Source organism: Mustelus asterias, chromosome 20 (genome assembly GCF_964213995.1).
Source record: "Mustelus asterias chromosome 20, sMusAst1.hap1.1, whole genome shotgun sequence".
NCBI lineage: Eukaryota > Metazoa > Chordata > Chondrichthyes > Carcharhiniformes > Triakidae > Mustelus > Mustelus asterias.
This window is the reverse complement of record NC_135820.1, coordinates 21,638,244-21,655,769: the sequence shown is the minus strand read 5'-3', so window position 1 is coordinate 21,655,769 and position 17,526 is coordinate 21,638,244. Positions and strand designations below refer to the sequence as shown.

Below are 17,526 nucleotides of genomic sequence, written 5' to 3'. Positions count from 1 at the left end.
TTGGCAAAGGCATTGCAATGGAGAAAGCAATGGGAATCAGTAATCTCCCCAATCCCTGGGTAATTTGTGAAACGTGCAAGGCTTGAACCTAATCCTTTAGTTTGTAGAGAATGGTCCCTGTATCTCAATATATGTTGCTTCTAGCAAATGTAAATAAACCATAATAGGACCTCAACCAATTAGCTGAAATTGGTTGTTAGTGTAGCTATTAGCGCACTCAGGATTGTTCAACCAGTGCTGCCCAACCTGTGTTTTCAAAACACAAAAAATCTAATGTTTGATATGATTCCACGTTTAGCCAACAAAAATTTACTAAACAATCCAGAGTATGCTCCAGCAGGACTCCAGGAGATCTTCAACAAGACTCCAGCAGGACTCCAGGAGATCTCCAACAGAGCTCTAGCAAAGCACTGAATTTAATCCAGCATAATTCTCGTACGATTTTATTACACTTCAGTAAAGCTCCAGTATAACTCAAGCAAGACCCTGACAGTACTCCAATGGGGATTAAACAGGGTAATTATACAGCAATAGCAATATTTCAAAGAGACACTAATAAGGCTTTAATATGGCACTAAAAGGCATCTAACAGGGTTCTGAGCAGGCATGTCCACAGGTAGTTTTGCAGCATTTCTGTTCTGCTGGGCAGTCTCCATCATGATGGCAAAATTCAGCACACATCTTAGTTCCACGGGGCAGAGAGCACCTTCCTGATTTCACTGTATGAACACAACAGAAACTAACTCAGAAATTAAGAATATTGAGCATTGGTAATAGCAACAGGAGATATTCCCTTCATACTTCTCCCTGACAAACTTGGAAAAATAAACTGCAGATACTTATCACCAGCAAAACTCTTATGTCACTGGTTTGTAACAAAATAAGATAGTGAGGAACACAATTTGTAACACAGTGAGTGATACAATGAGTAACAAAGTGAGTAACACAATGTGTAACATGGTCAGTAACACACTTATTAGTACAGTGAATAACACAGTGATTAACATGATCAGTAACACAGTAAGTTATACAGTGAGCAACACAATGAGTGACACAGTGAGTAACGCACTGAATAACTTGATCAGTGACACAGTGAGTGACACAGTGAGTAACACAGGTAGAAACGGTAGCACAGTGGTTAGCATTGCTGCTTCACAGCTCCAGGGACCTGGGTTCGATTCCTGGCTCGGGTCACTGTCTGTTTGGAGTTTGCACATTGTCCTCGTGTCTGCGTGGGTTTCTTCCGGGTGCTCCGGTTTCCTCCCACAGTCCAAAGATGTGCGGGTTAGGTTGATTGGCCATGCTAAAATTGCCCCTTGGTGTCCTAAGATGCGTAGGTTAGAGGGATTTAGCAGGTAAAATATGTAGGGATATGGGGGTAGGGCCTGGGTGGGATTGTGGTCGGCGCAGACTCGATGGGCCGAATGGCCTCTTTCTGCACTGTAGGGTTTCTATGTTTCTATGAAACATAGTAACATAGTGAGGAACCCAATGAGTAAGACAGTGAGCAACATGGTCAGTAACATAGTAATATAGTGAGGAATACAATGAGTAACATGGTCAGTAACACAATGAGTAACATGGTCAGTAACACAGTCAGTAACAGAGTAACATAGTAATATAGTAAGGAACACAATGCGTAACATGGTCAGTAACACAGTTGGTAACACAGTGAGTAACATAGTCAGTAACACAGTGAGTAACATGGTCAGTAACAAGTAACATGGTAATATAGTGAGGAACACAATGAGTAACATGATCAGTAACACAGTTGGTAACACAGTGAGTAGCATAGTAACACAGAGAGTAACATGGTCAGTAACAAGTAACATAGTAATATAGCGAGGAACACAGCGAGTAACATGGTCAGTAACACAGTCAGTAACAGAGTAACATAGTAATGTAGTGAGGAACACAATGAGTAACATGGTCAGTAATACAGTTAGTAACACAGTGAGTAACATAGTCAGTAACACAGTGAGTAACATGGTCAGTAACAGAGTTAGTAACAGAGTAACAGAGTAATATAGTGAGGAACACAATGAGTAACATGGTCATAACACAGTGAGTAACAGAGTAACATAGTGCTATCGTAACATAGTGAGTAACACAATGAGCAACATCGTCAGTAATACAGTAACATAGGAACATAATAAGTAACACAGTGAGCAACACAGTCAGTAACACAGTCAGTAACAGAGTAACATAGTAACATAGTGAGTAACACAGTCACTAATACAGTCAGTAACACAGTTAGTAACACAGTAACATAGGAACATAATAAGTAACACAGTGAGCAACACAGTCAATAACACAGTCAATAACACAATCAGTAACACAGTGAGTAACACAGTGAGTAATACAGTAACTGTGGGGACACAATCAGTTACACAGTTAGTAACACAGTAACACAGGAACATAATAAGTAACATAGTCAGTAACACAGTTAGTAACATAGTAATATAGTGAGGAACACAATGAGTAACATGGTCAGTAACACAGTGAGTAATAGAGTAACATAGTGATATAGTGAGGAACACAATGAGTAACATGGTCAGTAACACAGTGAGTAATAGAGTAACATAGTGATATAGTGAGGAACACAATGAGTAACATGGTCAGTAACACAGTTATTAACACAGTAACAGTAATATAGTGAGGAACACAGTAACACAGTGAATAACACAGTTAGTAGCACAGTGAGTAGCATAGTGAGTAAGACAGGTAGAAACATTGTATCATAGTGAGGAACACTGAGTAACGTATTCAGTAACACGGTGAGTAAGACAGTGAGTAACATATTCAGTAACACAATAAGACAGTGGGTAGCATATTCAGGAACACAGTGAGTAACACAATAGTTAACACAATAAGTATCACAGTTAGTAACACAATGAGCAATACAGTTAGTAACATAGTGAGGAACACAATGAGTAACACAATGAGTAACACAGTTAATAACATAGTAACATAGTGAGGGACACAGTGAGGAACACAGTGAGTAACACAGTTGGTTACACAGTAACATAGTGAGAACACAGTGAGGAACACAGTGAGTAACACAGTGAGGAACAGTTGGTTACACAGTAACATAGTGAGGAACACAGTGAGGAACATAGTGAGGAACACAGTGAGGAACATAGTGAGCAACACAGTTGGTTACACAGTGAGGAACACTGAGTAACATAATCAGTAACACAATAACATAGTAATATAGTGAGGACAGAATGAATAACACAGTGAATAACATAGTCAGTAACATAGTAACACAGTGAGTAATACAGTGAGTAACATAGTGAGTAAGACAGGTAGTAACACTGTTGGTAACATAGTAATATAGTGAGGGTACAGTAAGTGACACAGTGAGTAACACAGTGAGTGACACAGTCAAGTCAGTGACACAGTCAATAACATAGTCAGTAACATAGTCAGTGACACAGTGAGTGACACAGTCAGTGACACAGTCAGTGACACAGTCAGTGACACAGTCAGTGACACAGTCAGTGACAGTCAATAACATAGTCAGTAACATAGTCAGTGACACAGTCAGTAACATAGTCAGTAACATAGTCAGTAACATAGTCAGTAACATAGTCAGTAACATAGTCAGTGACAGTCAATAACATAGTCAGTAACATAGTCAGTAACATAGTCAGTAACATAGTCAGTAACATAGTCAGTAACATAGTCAGTGACACAGTGAGTGACACAGTCAGTGACACAGTCAGTGACACAGTCAGTGACAGTCAATAACATAGTCAGTAACATAGTCAGTGACACAGTGAGTGACACAGTCAGTGACACAGTCAGTGACACAGTCAGTGACACAGTCAGTGACACAGTCAATAACATAGTCAGTAACATAGTCAGTGACACAGTCAGTGACACAGTCAGTGACACAGTCAGTGACAGTCAATAACATAGTCAGTAACATAGTCAGTGACACAGTGAGTGACACAGTCAGTGACACAGTCAGTGACACAGTCAGTGACACAGTCAGTAACATAGTCAGTGACACAGTCAGTGACACAGTCAGTGACACAGTCAGTAACATAGTCAGTGACACAGTCAGTGACACAGTCAGTGACAGTCAATAACATAGTCAGTAACATAGTCAGTGACACAGTGAGTGACACAGTCAGTGACACAGTCAGTGACACAGTCAGTGACACAGTCAGTGACACAGTCAGTGACACAGTCAGTGACAGTCAATAACATAGTCAGTAACATAGTCAGTGACACAGTGAGTGACACAGTCAGTGACAGTCAATAACATAGTCAGTAACATAGTCAGTAACATAGTCAGTGACACAGTGAGTGACACAGTCAGTGACACAGTCAGTGACACAGTCAGTGACACAGTCAGTGACAGTCAATAACATAGTCAGTAACATAGTCAGTAACATAGTGAGTGACACAGTGAGTGACACAGTCAGTGACACAGTCAGTGACACAGTCAGTGACAGTCAATAACATAGTCAGTAACATAGTCAGTGACACAGTGAGTGACACAGTCAGTGACACAGTCAGTGACAGTCAATAACATAGTCAGTAACATAGTCAGTGACACAGTGAGTGACACAGTCAGTGACAGTCAATAACATAGTCAGTAACATAGTCAGTAACATAGTCAGTGACACAGTGAGTGACACAGTCAGTGACACAGTCAGTGACACAGTCAGTGACAGTCAATAACATAGTCAGTAACATAGTCAGTGACACAGTGAGTGACACAGTCAGTGACAGTCAATAACATAGTCAGTAACATAGTCAGTGACACAGTCAGTGACACAGTCAGTGACACAGTCAGTGACACAGTCAGTGACACAGTGAGTGACACAGTCAGTGACACAGTCAGTGACACAGTCAGTGACAGTCAATAACATAGTCAGTAACATAGTCAGTGACACAGTGAGTGACACAGTCAGTGACAGTCAATAACATAGTCAGTAACATAGTCAGTAACATAGTCAGTGACACAGTGAGTGACACAGTCAGTGACACAGTCAGTGACACAGTCAGTGACACAGTCAGTGACACAGTCAGTGACAGTCAATAACATAGTCAGTAACATAGTCAGTGACACAGTGAGTGACACAGTCAGTGACACAGTCAGTGACACAGTCAGTGACAGTCAATAACATAGTCAGTAACATAGTGAGTGACACAGTCAGTGACACAGTCAGTGACAGTCAATAACATAGTCAGTAACATAGTCAGTGACACAGTGAGTGACACAGTCAGTGACACAGTCAGTGACACAGTCAGTGACAGTCAATAACATAGTCAGTAACATAGTCAGTGACACAGTGAGTGACACAGTCAGTGACAGTCAATAACATAGTCAGTAACATAGTCAGTAACATAGTGAGTGACACAGTCAGTGACACAGTCAGTGACACAGTCAGTGACAGTCAATAACATAGTCAGTAACATAGTCAGTGACACAGTGAGTGACACAGTCAGTGACAGTCAATAACATAGTCAGTAACATAGTCAGTGACACAGTCAGTGACACAGTGAGTGACACAGTCAGTGACACAGTCAGTGACACAGTCAGTGACAGTCAATAACATAGTCAGTAACATAGTCAGTGACACAGTCAGTGACACAGTCAGTGACACAGTCAGTGACACAGTCAGTGACAGTCAATAACATAGTCAGTAACATAGTCAGTGACACAGTCAGTGACACAGTCAGTGACACAGTCAGTGACAGTCAATAACATAGTCAGTAACATAGTCAGTGACACAGTGAGTGACACAGTCAGTGACAGTCAATAACATAGTCAGTAACATAGTCAGTGACACAGTCAGTGACACAGTGAGTGACACAGTCAGTGACACAGTCAGTGACACAGTCAGTGACAGTCAATAACATAGTCAGTAACATAGTCAGTGACACAGTCAGTGACACAGTCAGTGACACAGTCAGTGACACAGTCAGTGACACAGTCAGTGACAGTCAATAACATAGTCAGTAACATAGTCAGTGACACAGTCAGTGACACAGTCAGTGACAGTCAATAACAAAGTAATACAGCGAGTAACATAGTAACATAGTCAGTAAGACAGTAAGTAACACAGTTGGTAACAAAGTAATATAATGAAGGTACAGCGAGTGACACAGTGACACAGTCAGTGACACAGTGAGTAACATAGTGAGTAATACAGTTGGTAACATGGTAATATAGTGAGGACACAATGAGTAACACAGTAACATAGTCAGTCACACAGTAATATAGTGAGGACAGAATTAGTAGCATTGTCAGTAACAGAGTTAGTAACATAGTGAGTAACACAGTGAGTATTGTGAGGACAGAATGTGTAACATACTAACACAGTGAGTAACGTAGTCAGTAACACAGTGAGTAAATGTCTAATCTCTGGAAAACAAGCTAGACAAACTTAAAAGCCAGAATCACTTTTCAGAGAACTAAGGGACTGCTGTGTGCTCTGTTTCACAGAGACATGGCTTAGTCCTGCTTCACCGGACTGTGCCAGACAACCAGAGGGTTTCTCAATCCATTGAATAGACCATACAGCAGCCTCAGGCAAGACTAGGGGAGGTGGGGTCTGCCTCCTAATCTAGACATAGCAGCACTGGCGGGTTTCTGCTCCCCAGATCCAGAATACCTGACGCTATAATGCCGCCCCATTACCTTCCGGGGGAGTTTACCTCTGCTATCCTGACAGTAGTTTACATCCCACCCCACGCAGGCATGAATCATAGAAAGAATCATAGAAACCCAACAGTGCAGAAGGAGGCCATTCGGCTCATCGAGCCTGCAGCGACAACAATCCCACCTAGGCCTTAGCCCCACTACCCCACACATTTACCCCACTAATCCCTCTAACCTACACATCCCAGGACACTAAGGGGCAATCAACCTAACCCGCACATCTTTGGACTGTGGGAGGAAACCGGAGCACCCGGAGGAAACCCACGCAGACACGAGGAGAATGTGCAAACTCCACACAGACAGTGACCCAAGCCGGGAATCGAACCCAGGTCCTTGCAGCTGTGAGGCAGCAGTGCTAACCACTGTGCCACCATGCCGCGCTGGACAAAATCTACACCACTACAAATAGCCTTGAGATGTAACATCCCGAGGCCTTGTTCATCGTGGCCGGGGACTTCAATCAGGCCAAGCTCAATAGCGTCCTACCCGGTTGCTACCAACACGTCTCCTGTTCCACCAGAGGCCCAAAAATCCTAGACCACTGCTACACAAATATCAAACATGCTACCGCTCTATCGCCTGCCCACACTTTGGCAAATCAGACCACAAGGCTGTGCTCCTGCTCCCGGCCTGCAAGCAAAACTGAAGTGGGAGAATCCATCAAAGAAAGTCATGCAATGTTGGTCTGAGGAATCAGATGATCTCCTGGACTGGTCAGTATTTAAAAACACTGCGACCAGCCTGAACAAGTACACCACTACAGTAAATGACTTCATTAGTAAGACTGTGTGCCAGAGAAGCAAATCTATGTGTTTCCCAACTGGAAACCATGGATGAACAGGGATATCCACTGCCTGCTGAAGTCCAGGTCTGAGGCGTTCAAGTCAGGCGACACTGACCTATACAAGAAAGCCAGATACGATCTAAGGAGATCCATCGAAGATGCTAAAAGACAGTACCGGACCACGCTAGAGTCCCAGGCTAGCCACACAGACCCCTGCCGACTATGGCAAGGTCTGCAAGACATAACAGGCTACAAGATGAAGGCATGTAAAATCACTGGCATCAATGCACCCTTCCACGATTAACTCATTGCTTTCTATGCACATCTTGAGCACGAGGTCATGCCTTCTCGAAGGTCAACTCATGGAAAGCAACTGGCCCGGATGGGATACCCAGACGAGCACTCAGATCCTGTGTGGACCAGCTGGTGGGCGTATTCGCAGACATCTTCAACCTCTCTTTACACCAATCTGTGGTCCCTATCTGCTTCAAGAAGATGACCATCATCCCGGTATCAAAGAAAAACCAGGCAGCGTGCCTGAATGATTATTGTCCAGTGGCTCTGACATCCATCATTATGAAGTCCTTCGAAAGGTTAGTCATGGCATGAATCAATTCCGGCCTCCCAGACTGCCTCGATCCACAGCAATTCACCTACTGCAGCAACAGATCCACAGCAGACACCATCTCCATGGCCCTGCCCTGGAACACCTAGATAACAAAGGCACCTATGTCAGACTCCTATTTATCGATTACAGCTCAGCCTTCAACCTTCAGCACCATTATTCCTATGAAACTTATCTCCAAACTCCATGGTCTGGCTCGGCTCCTCCCTCTGCGACTGGATCCTGAACTTCCGAACCCACAGGCTGCAATCAGTAAGGACAGACAACAACACCTCCTCCACAATCATCCTCAACACCAGTGCCCCACAAGGCTGTGTTCTCAGCCCCCTACTATACTCCTTATATGCCTATGACTGTGTGGCCAAATTCCCCTCCAACTCGATCTTCAAGTTTGCTGATGACACCACCGTAGTGAGTCGGACCTCAAACAATGGTGAGATGGAGTACAGGAAAGAGATAGAAAATCTGGTGAACTGGTGCGACAACAATAATCTCTCCCTCAATGTCAACAAAATGAAGGAGATTGTCATCGACTTCAGGAAGCGTAAAGGAGAACATGCCCCTGTCTACATCAATGGGAGCCATGAAGTGGAGATGCTGGCATTGGACTGGGGTAAACACAGTAAGAAGTCTCACAAAGATTCGCATTCCAACCATTATCTTGTAAATTGAGTTTGTGTCTTAAGATGCCCTGTTGTGAACTGAAATCCCACTCAGCTGATGAAGGAGCAGCGCTTCGAAAGCTAGTGGCTTTTGCTACCAAATAAACCTGTTGGACTTTAACATGGTGTTGTGAGACATCTTACTACATCAATGGGGACAAAGTAGAAATGGTCGAGAGGTTCAAGTTTCGAGGTGTCCAGATCACCAACAACCTGTCCTGGTCCCCCCATGCCATCGCTATAGTTAAGAAAGCCCACCAATGCCTCTACTTTCTCAGAAGACTAAGGAAATTTGGCATGTCCACTATGACTCTCAGTAAGAGTTTTAACAACACCAGGTTAAAGTCCAACAGGTTTATTTGGTAGCAAATACCATTAGCTTTCGGAGCGCTCCTCCTTCGTGGATATCGTGGATATCCACTCCATCTGACGAAGGAGCAGCGCTCTGAAAGCTAATGGCATTTGCTACCAAATAAACCTGTTGGACTTTAACCTGGTGTTGTTAAAACTCTCACTGTGTTTACCCCAGTCCAACGCCGGCATCTCCACATCATCACTATGACTCTCACTAGCTTTTACAGATGCACTACAGAAAGCATTATTTCTGCTTGTATCACAGCTTGGCATGGCTCCTGCTCTGCCCAAGACTGCAAGAAACTACAAAGGGTTGAGAATGAAGCCCAATCCATCACTCAAACCAGCCTCGCATCCATTGACACCGTTTACACTTCCCACTGCCTCGGGAAAGCAGCCAACATAATTAAGGACCCCACGAACACTGGACATGTCTCTTCCACCTTCTTCCGTCAGGAAAAAGATACAAGAGTCTGAGGACACAAACCAACTGACTCAAGAACAACTTCTTCCCTGCTGCCATCAGACTTTTGAATTAAGTTGATCTTTTTCTACATCCTAGCAATGAATGTAACACTACATTCTGCACTCTCCACTCTCTCCTTTCCTTCTCTATGTACAAAGAACAGTACAGCACAGGAAACAGGCCGTTCAGCCCTCCAAGCCTGTGCCGCTCATTGGTCCAACTAGACCATTCGTTTGTATCCCTCCATTCCCAGACTGCTCATGTGACTATCCAGGTAAGTCTTAAACGATGCCAGCGTGTCTGCCTCCACCACCCTACTTGGCAGCGCATTCCAGGCCCCCACCACTCTCTGTGTAAAAAACGTCCCTCTGATATCTGAGTTATACCTCGCCCCTCTCACCTTGAGCCCGTGACCCCTCGTGATGGTCACCTCCAACCTGGGAAAAAGCTTCCCACTGTTCACCCTATCTATGCCCTTCATAACTTTGTACACCTCTATTAGGTCTCCCCTCATTCTCCGTCTTTCCAGGGAGAACAAGCCCGGTTTACCCAATCTCTCCTCATAGCTAAAACCCTCCATACCAGGCAACATCCTGGTAAACCTTCTCTGCACTCTCTCTAAGCCTCCACGTCCTTCTGGTAGTGTGGCGACCAGAACTGGATGCAGTATTCCAAATGTAGCCTAACCAGCGTTCTATACAGCTGCAACATCAGACTCCAGCTTTTATACTCTATACCCCGTCCTATAAAGGCAAGCATACCATATGCCTTCTTCACCACCTTCTCCACCTGTGCTGCCACCTTCGAGGATTTGTGGACTTGCACACCTGGGTCCCTCTGTGTTTCTATACTCTTGATGGCTCTGCCATTTATTGTATAACTCCCCCCTACATTAGTTCTTCCAAAATGCATCACTTCGCATTTATCTGGATTAAATTCCATCTGCCATTTCTCCGCCCAATTTTCCAGCCTATCTATATCCTGCTGGATTGCCCGACAATGTTCATCGCTATCCGCAAGTCCAGCCATCTTTGTGTCATCCGCAAACATGCTGATAACACCAGTTACACCTTCTTCCAAATCATTTATATATATCACAAATAGCAGAGGTCCCAGAATGTGGGGCAGCACGGTAGCACAGTGGTTAGCACTGCTGCTTCACAGCTCCAGGGACCTGGGTTCGATTCCCGGCTTGGGTCACTGTCTGTGTGGAGTTTGCACATTCTCCTCGTGTCTGCGTGGGTTTCCTCCGGGTGCTCCGGTTTCCTCTCACAGTCCAAAGATGTGCAGGGTAGGTTGATTGGCCATGCTAAAATTGCCCCTTAGTGTCCTGGGATGCGTAGATTAGAGGGATTAGCGGGTAAAATATGTAGGGATATGGGGGTAGGGCCTGGGTGGGATTGTGGTCGGTGCAGACTCGATGGGCCAAATGGCCTCTTTCTGCACTGTAGGGATTCTATGATACAGAGCCCTGCAGAACACCACTGATCACAGACCTCCAGCCAGAAAAAGACCCTTCGACTGTTACCCTCTGTCTCCTGTGGTCAAGCCAGTTTTCTACCCATCTAGCCACCTCTCCTTGTATCTCATGAGCCTTAACCTTCTTAACCAACCTGCCATGAGGGACTTTGTCAAATGCCTTATTGAAATCCATATAGATGACATCCACGGCCCTTCCTTCGTCAACCATTTTTGTCACTTCCTCAAAAACCTCCACAAAATTTGTAAGGCACGACCTCCCTCTTACAAAACCATGCTGTCTGTCACTAATGAGATTGTTCCGTTCTAAATGCGCATACATCCTGTCTCTAAGAATCCTCTCCAACAACCTCCCTACCACGGACGTCAAGCTCACTGGCCTATAATTATCCGGGTTATCCCTGCTACCCTTCTTAAATAACAGTACCACATTCGCTATCCTCCAATCCTCAGGGACCTCACCTGTGTCCAATGAAGAGACAAAGATTTCCGTCAGAGGCCCAGCAATTACATCTCTTGCCTCCCTGAGCAGTCTAGGATGGATGCCATCAGGCCCTGGGGATTTGTCAGTTTTAACGTTACCCAAAAAACCTAACGCTTCCTCCCTTGTAATGGAGACTCTCTCTAACAGGTCAACACCTCCCTCTGAGACACTCCCAGTCAACAAGTTCCTCTCCTGTGTGAATACCGATGCAAAGTATTCATTTAGGATCTCCCCTATTCCTTTGGGTTCTAAGCATAATTCCCCTCCTTTGTCCCTGAGAGGTCCGACTTTTTCCCTGACAACTCTTTTGTTCCTAACATATGAATAAAATGCCTCAGGATTCTCCTTAATCCTGTCTGCCAAGAACATTTCGTGACCTCTTTTTGCCCTTCTAACTCCCCGTTTGAGTTCTTTCCTACTCTCTCTGTATTCCTCCAGAGCTCCATCTGTTTTCAGTTGCCTGGACCTAACGTACGCCTCTCTTTTCTTTTTGATCAGATCCTCAATTTCCCTGGTTATCCACGGCTCTCGAAACCTACCTTTCCATCAACTGTATGCTTTGTCTGTATAGCGCGCAAAAACAATACTTTTCATTGTATAATAATACATCTGACAATAATAAATCAAATCAAAGAGTAACACAATGAATAAAACAGTTAGTAACACACTAGCATAGTAATATTGTGAGGACAGAATGAGTAACACAGGGAGTAACAGTTAGTAACATAGTAAAACAGCAAGGAGCACAGTGAGTAACACAGCAAGTAGCATGGTCAGTAATCTCGTAACACACAGTGAGTAACTGTCAGCCTTGATCAATGCTATGGCACGGTGTATAACAGTTACCCAGAATAAATATGGTGTTATAAATATCTGAGCTGGAGAGTGTATCTAGTACCTGTCTGTGGTGTGAGAGTGTATCTTGTACCTGTCTGTGGTGTGAGAGTGTATCTAGTACCTGTCTGTGGTGTGAGAGTGTATCTAGTACCTGTCTGTGGTGTGAGAGTGTATCTTGTACCTGTCTGTGGTGTGAGAGTGTATCTAGTACCTGTCTGTGGTGTGAGAGTGTATCTTGTACCAGTCTGTGGTGTGCGAGTGTATCTAGTACCTGTCTGTGGTGTGAGAGTGTATCTAGTACCTGTCTGTGGTGTGAGAGTGTATCTAGTACCTGTCTGTGGTGTGAGAGTGTATCTAGTACCTGTCTGTGGTGTGAGAGTGTATCTTGTACCTGTCTGTGGTGTGAGAGTGTATCTAGTATCTGTCTGTGGTGTGAGAGTGTATCTAGTACCTGTCTGTGGTGTGAGAGTGTATCTAGTACCTGTCTGTGGTGTGAGAGTGTATCTAGTACCTGTCTGTGGTGTGAGAGTGTATCTAGTACCTGTCTGTGGTGTGAGAGTGTATCTAGTACCTGTCTGTGGTGTGAGAGTGTATCCAGTACCTGTCTGTGGTGTGAGAGTGTATCTAGTACCTGTCTGTGGTGTGAGAGTGTATCTAGTACCTGTCTGTGGTGTGAGAGTGTATCTTGTACCTGTCTGTGGTGTGAGAGTGTATCTAGTACCTGTCTGTGGTGTGAGAGTGTATCTAGTACCTGTCTGTGGTGTGAGAGTGTATCTTGTACCTGTCTGTAGTGTGAGAGTGTATCTAGTACCTGTCTGTGGTGTGAGAGTGTATCTTGTACCTGTCTGTGGTGTGAGAGTGTATCTTGTACCTGTCTGTGGTGTGAGAGTGTATCTTGTACCTGTCTGTGGTGTGAGAGTGTATCTAGTACCTGTCTGTGGTGTGAGAGTGTATCTAGTACCTGTCTGAGGTGTGAGAGTGTATCTAGTACCTGTCTGTGGTGTGAGAGTGTATCTAGTACCTGTCTGTGGTGTGAGAGTGTATCTTGTACCTGTCTGTGGTGTGAGATTGTATCTAGTACCTGTCTGTGGTGTGAGAGTGTATCTTGTACCTGTCTGTGGTGTGAGAGTATATCTAGTACCTGTCTGTGGTGTGAGAGTGTATCTAGTACCTGTCTGTGGTGTGAGAGTGTATCTAGTACCTGTCTGTGGTGTGAGAGTGTATCTAGTACCTGTCTGTGGTGTGAGAGTGTATCTAGTACCTGTCTGTGGTGTGAGAGTGTATCTTGTACCTGTCTGTGGTGTGAGAGTGTATCTAGTACCTGTCTGTGGTGTGAGCGTGTATCTAGTACCTGTCTGTGGTGTGAGAGTGTATCTAGTACCTGTCTGAGGTGTGAGAGTGTATCTAGTACCTGTCTGTGGTGTGAGAGTGTATCTAGTACCTGTCTGTGGTGTGAGAGTGTATCTAGTACCTGTCTGAGGTGTGAGAGTGTATCTAGTACCTGTCTGTGGTGTGAGAGTGTATCTAGTACCTGTCTGTGGTGTGAGAGTGTATCTAGTACCTGTCTGTGGTGTGAGAGTGTATCTTGTACCTGTCTGTGGTGTGAGAGTGTATCTAGTACCTGTCTGTGGTGTGAGAGTGTATCTAGTACCTGTCTGTGGTGTGAGAGTGTATCTAGTACCTGTCTGTGGTGTGAGAGTGTATCTTGGACATATCTGTGGTGTGAGAGTGTATCTAGTACCTGTCTGGGTGTGGAGAGTGTATCTAGTACCTGTCTGTGGTGTGAGAGTGTATCTTGTACGTGTCTGAGGTGTGAGAGTGTATCTAGTACCTGTCTGTGGTGTGAGAGTGTATCTAGTACCTGTCCCTGTGGTGTGAGAGTGTATCTTGTACCTGTCTGTGGTGTGAGAGTGTAATCTTGTACCTGTCTGTGGTGTGAGAGTGTATCTTGTACCTGTCTGTGGTGTGAGAGTGTATCTTGTACCTGTCTGTGGTGTGAGAGTGTATCTTGTACCTGTCTGTGGTGTGAGAGTGTATCTTGTACCTGTCTGTGGTGGAGAGTGTATCTAGTACTTGTCTGTGGTGTGAGAGTGTATCTAGTACCTGTCTGTGGTGTGAGAGTGTATCTAGTACCTGTCTGTGGTGTGAGAGTGTATCTAGTACCTGTCTGTGGTGTGAGAGTGTATCTTGTACCTGTCTGTGGTGTGAGATTGTATCTAGTACCTGTCTGTGGTGTGAGAGTGTATCTTGTACCTGTCTGTGGTGTGAGAGTATATCTAGTACCTGTCTGTGGTGTGAGAGTGTATCTAGTACCTGTCTGTGGTGTGAGAGTGTATCTAGTACCTGTCTGTGGTGTGAGAGTGTATCTAGTACCTGTCTGTGGGTGTGAGAGTGTATCTAGTACCTGTCTGTGGTGTGAGAGTGTATTCTTGTACCTGTCTGTGGTGTGAGAGTGTATCTAGTACCTGTCTGTGGTGTGAGCGTGTATCTAGTACCTGTCCTGTGGTGTGAGAGTGTATCTAGTACCTGTCTGAGGTGTGAGAGTGTATCTAGTACCTGTCTGTGGTGTGAGAGTGTATCTAGTACCTGTCTGTGGTGTGAGAGTGTATCTAGTACCTGTCTGAGGTGTGAGAGTGTATCTAGTACCTGTCCTGTGGTGTGAGAGTGTATCTAGTACCTGTCTGTGGTGTGAGAGTGTATCTAGTACCTGTCCTGTGGTGTGAGAGTGTATCTTGTACCTGTCTGTGGTGTGAGAGTGTATCTAGTACCTGTCTGTGGTGTGAGAGTGTATCTAGTACCTGTCCTGTGGTGTGAGAGTGTATCTAGTACCTGTCTGTGGTGTGAGAGTGTATCTTGGACATATCTGTGGTGTGAGAGTGTATCTAGTACCTGTCCTGTGGTGTGAGAGTGTATCTAGTAACCTGTCTGTGGTGTGAGGAGTGTATCTTGTTACGTGTCTGAGGTGTGAGAGTGTATCTAGTACCTGTCTGTGGTGTGAGAGTGTATCTAGTACCTGTCTGTGGTGTGAGAGTGTATCTAGTACCTGTCTGTGGTGTGAGAGTGTATCTTGTACCTGTCTGTGGTGTGAGAGTGTATCTTGTACCTGTCTGTGGTGTGAGAGTGTATCTTGTACCTGTCTGTGGTGTGAGAGTGTATCTTGTACCTGTCTGTGGTGGGGAGTGTATCTAGTACTTGTCTGTGGTGTGAGAGTGTATCTAGTACCTGTCTGTGGTGTGAGAGTGTATCTTCTACCTGTCTCTGGTGTGAGAGTGTATCTAGTACCTGTCTGTGGTGTGAGAGTGTATCTTGTACCTGTCTGTGGTGGTGAGAGTGTATCTTGTACCTGTCGTGGGTGTGAGAGTGTATCTTGTACCTGTCTGTGGTGTGAGAGTGTATCTAGTACCTGTCTGTGGTGTGAGAGTGTATCTAGTACCTGTCTGTGGTGTGAGAGTGTATCTAGTACCTGTCTGTGGTGTGAGAGTGTATCTAGTACCTGTCTGTGGTGTGAGAGTGTATCTAGTACCTGTCTGTGGTGTGAGAGTGTATCTAGTACCTGTCTGTGGTGTGAGAGTGTATCTAGTACCTGTCTGTGTGTGAGAGTGTATCTAGTACCTGTCTGTGGTGTGAGAGTGTATCTTGTACCTGTCTGTGGTGTGAGAGTGTATCTAGTACCTGTCTGTGGTGTGAGAGTGTATCTAGTACCTGTCCTGTGGTGTGAGAGTGTATCTAGTACCTGTCTGTGGTGTGAGAGTGTATCTTGCACCTGTCTGTGGTGTGAGAGTGTATCTAGTACCTGTCTGTGGTGTGAGAGTGTATCTTGTACCGTGTCTGTGGTGTGAGAGTGTATCTACTACCTGTCTGTGGTGTGAGAGTGTATCTAGTACCTGTCTGTGGTGTGAGAGTGTATCTAGTACCTGTCTGTGGTGTGAGAGTGTATCTTGTACCTGTCTGTGGTGTGAGAGTGTATCTAGTACCTGTCTGTGGTGTGAGAGTGTATCTAGTACCTGTCTGTGGTGTGAGAGTGTATCTTGTACCTGTCTGTGGTGTGAGAGTGTATCTAGTACCTGTCTGTGGTGTGAGAGTGTATCTGTACCTGTCTGTGGTGTGAGAGTGTATCTTGTACCTGTCTGTGGTGTGAGAGTGTATCTTGTACCTGTCTGTGGTGTGAGAGTGTATCTAGTACCTGTCTGAGGGTGTGAGAGTCTATCTAGTACCTGTCTGTGGTGTGAGCGTGTATCTAGTACCTGTCTGTGGTGTGAGAGTGTATCTAGTACCTGTCTGAGGTGTGAGAGTGTATCTCGTACCTGGTCCTGTGGTGTGAGAGTGTATCTAGTACCTGTCTGTGGTGTGAGAGTGTATCTAGTACCTGTCTGAGGTGTGAGAGTGTATCTAGTACCTGTCTGTGGTGTGAGAGTGTATCTAGTAGCTGTCTGTGGTGTGAGAGTGTATCTAGTACCTGTCTGTGGTGTGAGAGTGTATCTGTACCTGTCTGTGGTGTTGAGAGTGTATCTAGTACCTGTCCTGTGGTGTGAGAGTGTATCTAGTACCTGTCTGTGGTGTGAGAGTGTATCTTGTACCTGTCTGTGTGTGAGAGTGTATCTGTACCTGTCTGTGGTGTGAGAGTGTATCTAGTACCTGTCTGTGGTGTGAGAGGTGTATCTAGACCTGTCTGTGGTGTGAGAGTGTATCTTGTACCTGTCTGTGGTGTGAGAGTGTATCTAGTACCTGTCTGTGGGTGAGAGTGTATCTTGTACCTGTCTGGGTGTGAGAGTGTATCTTGTACCTGTCTTGGTGTGAGAGTGTATCTTGTACCTGTCTGTGGTGTGAGAGTGTATCTTGTACCTGTCTGTGTGTTGAGAGTGTATCTTGTACCTGTCTGTGGTGTGAGAGTGTATCTAGTATCCTTGTCTGTGGTGTGAGAGTGTATCTAGTACCTGTCATGTGTGTGAGAGTGTATCTTGTACCTGTCTGTGGTGTGAGAGTGTGTAATCTTGTAACCTGTCTGTGTGTGAGAGTGTATCTGTAACCTGTCTGTGGTGTGAGAGTGTATCTTGTTACCTGTCCTGTGGTGTGAGAGTGTATCTTGGTACCTGTCTGTGGTGAGAGTGTATCTTGTACCTGTCTGTAGGTGTGAGAGTGTATCCTAGTTACCT

General features: G+C 44.9%; 1 protein-coding gene across 1 annotated transcript in view; it reads right to left on the bottom strand.

The window, feature by feature from the left end:
* Window positions 1–539: 539 nt before the first annotated feature.
* Window positions 540–17,526, bottom strand: part of wfdc2 (WAP four-disulfide core domain 2) — a 130,353-nt gene continuing 113,366 nt past the window's right edge. Inside the window, exon 10 of the mRNA XM_078236050.1 lies at window positions 540–719. Within this exon, the coding sequence (XP_078092176.1) occupies window positions 586–719 (134 nt within the window). The 3' untranslated portion in view covers window positions 540–585. The remainder of the gene's footprint in view (window positions 720–17,526) is intronic.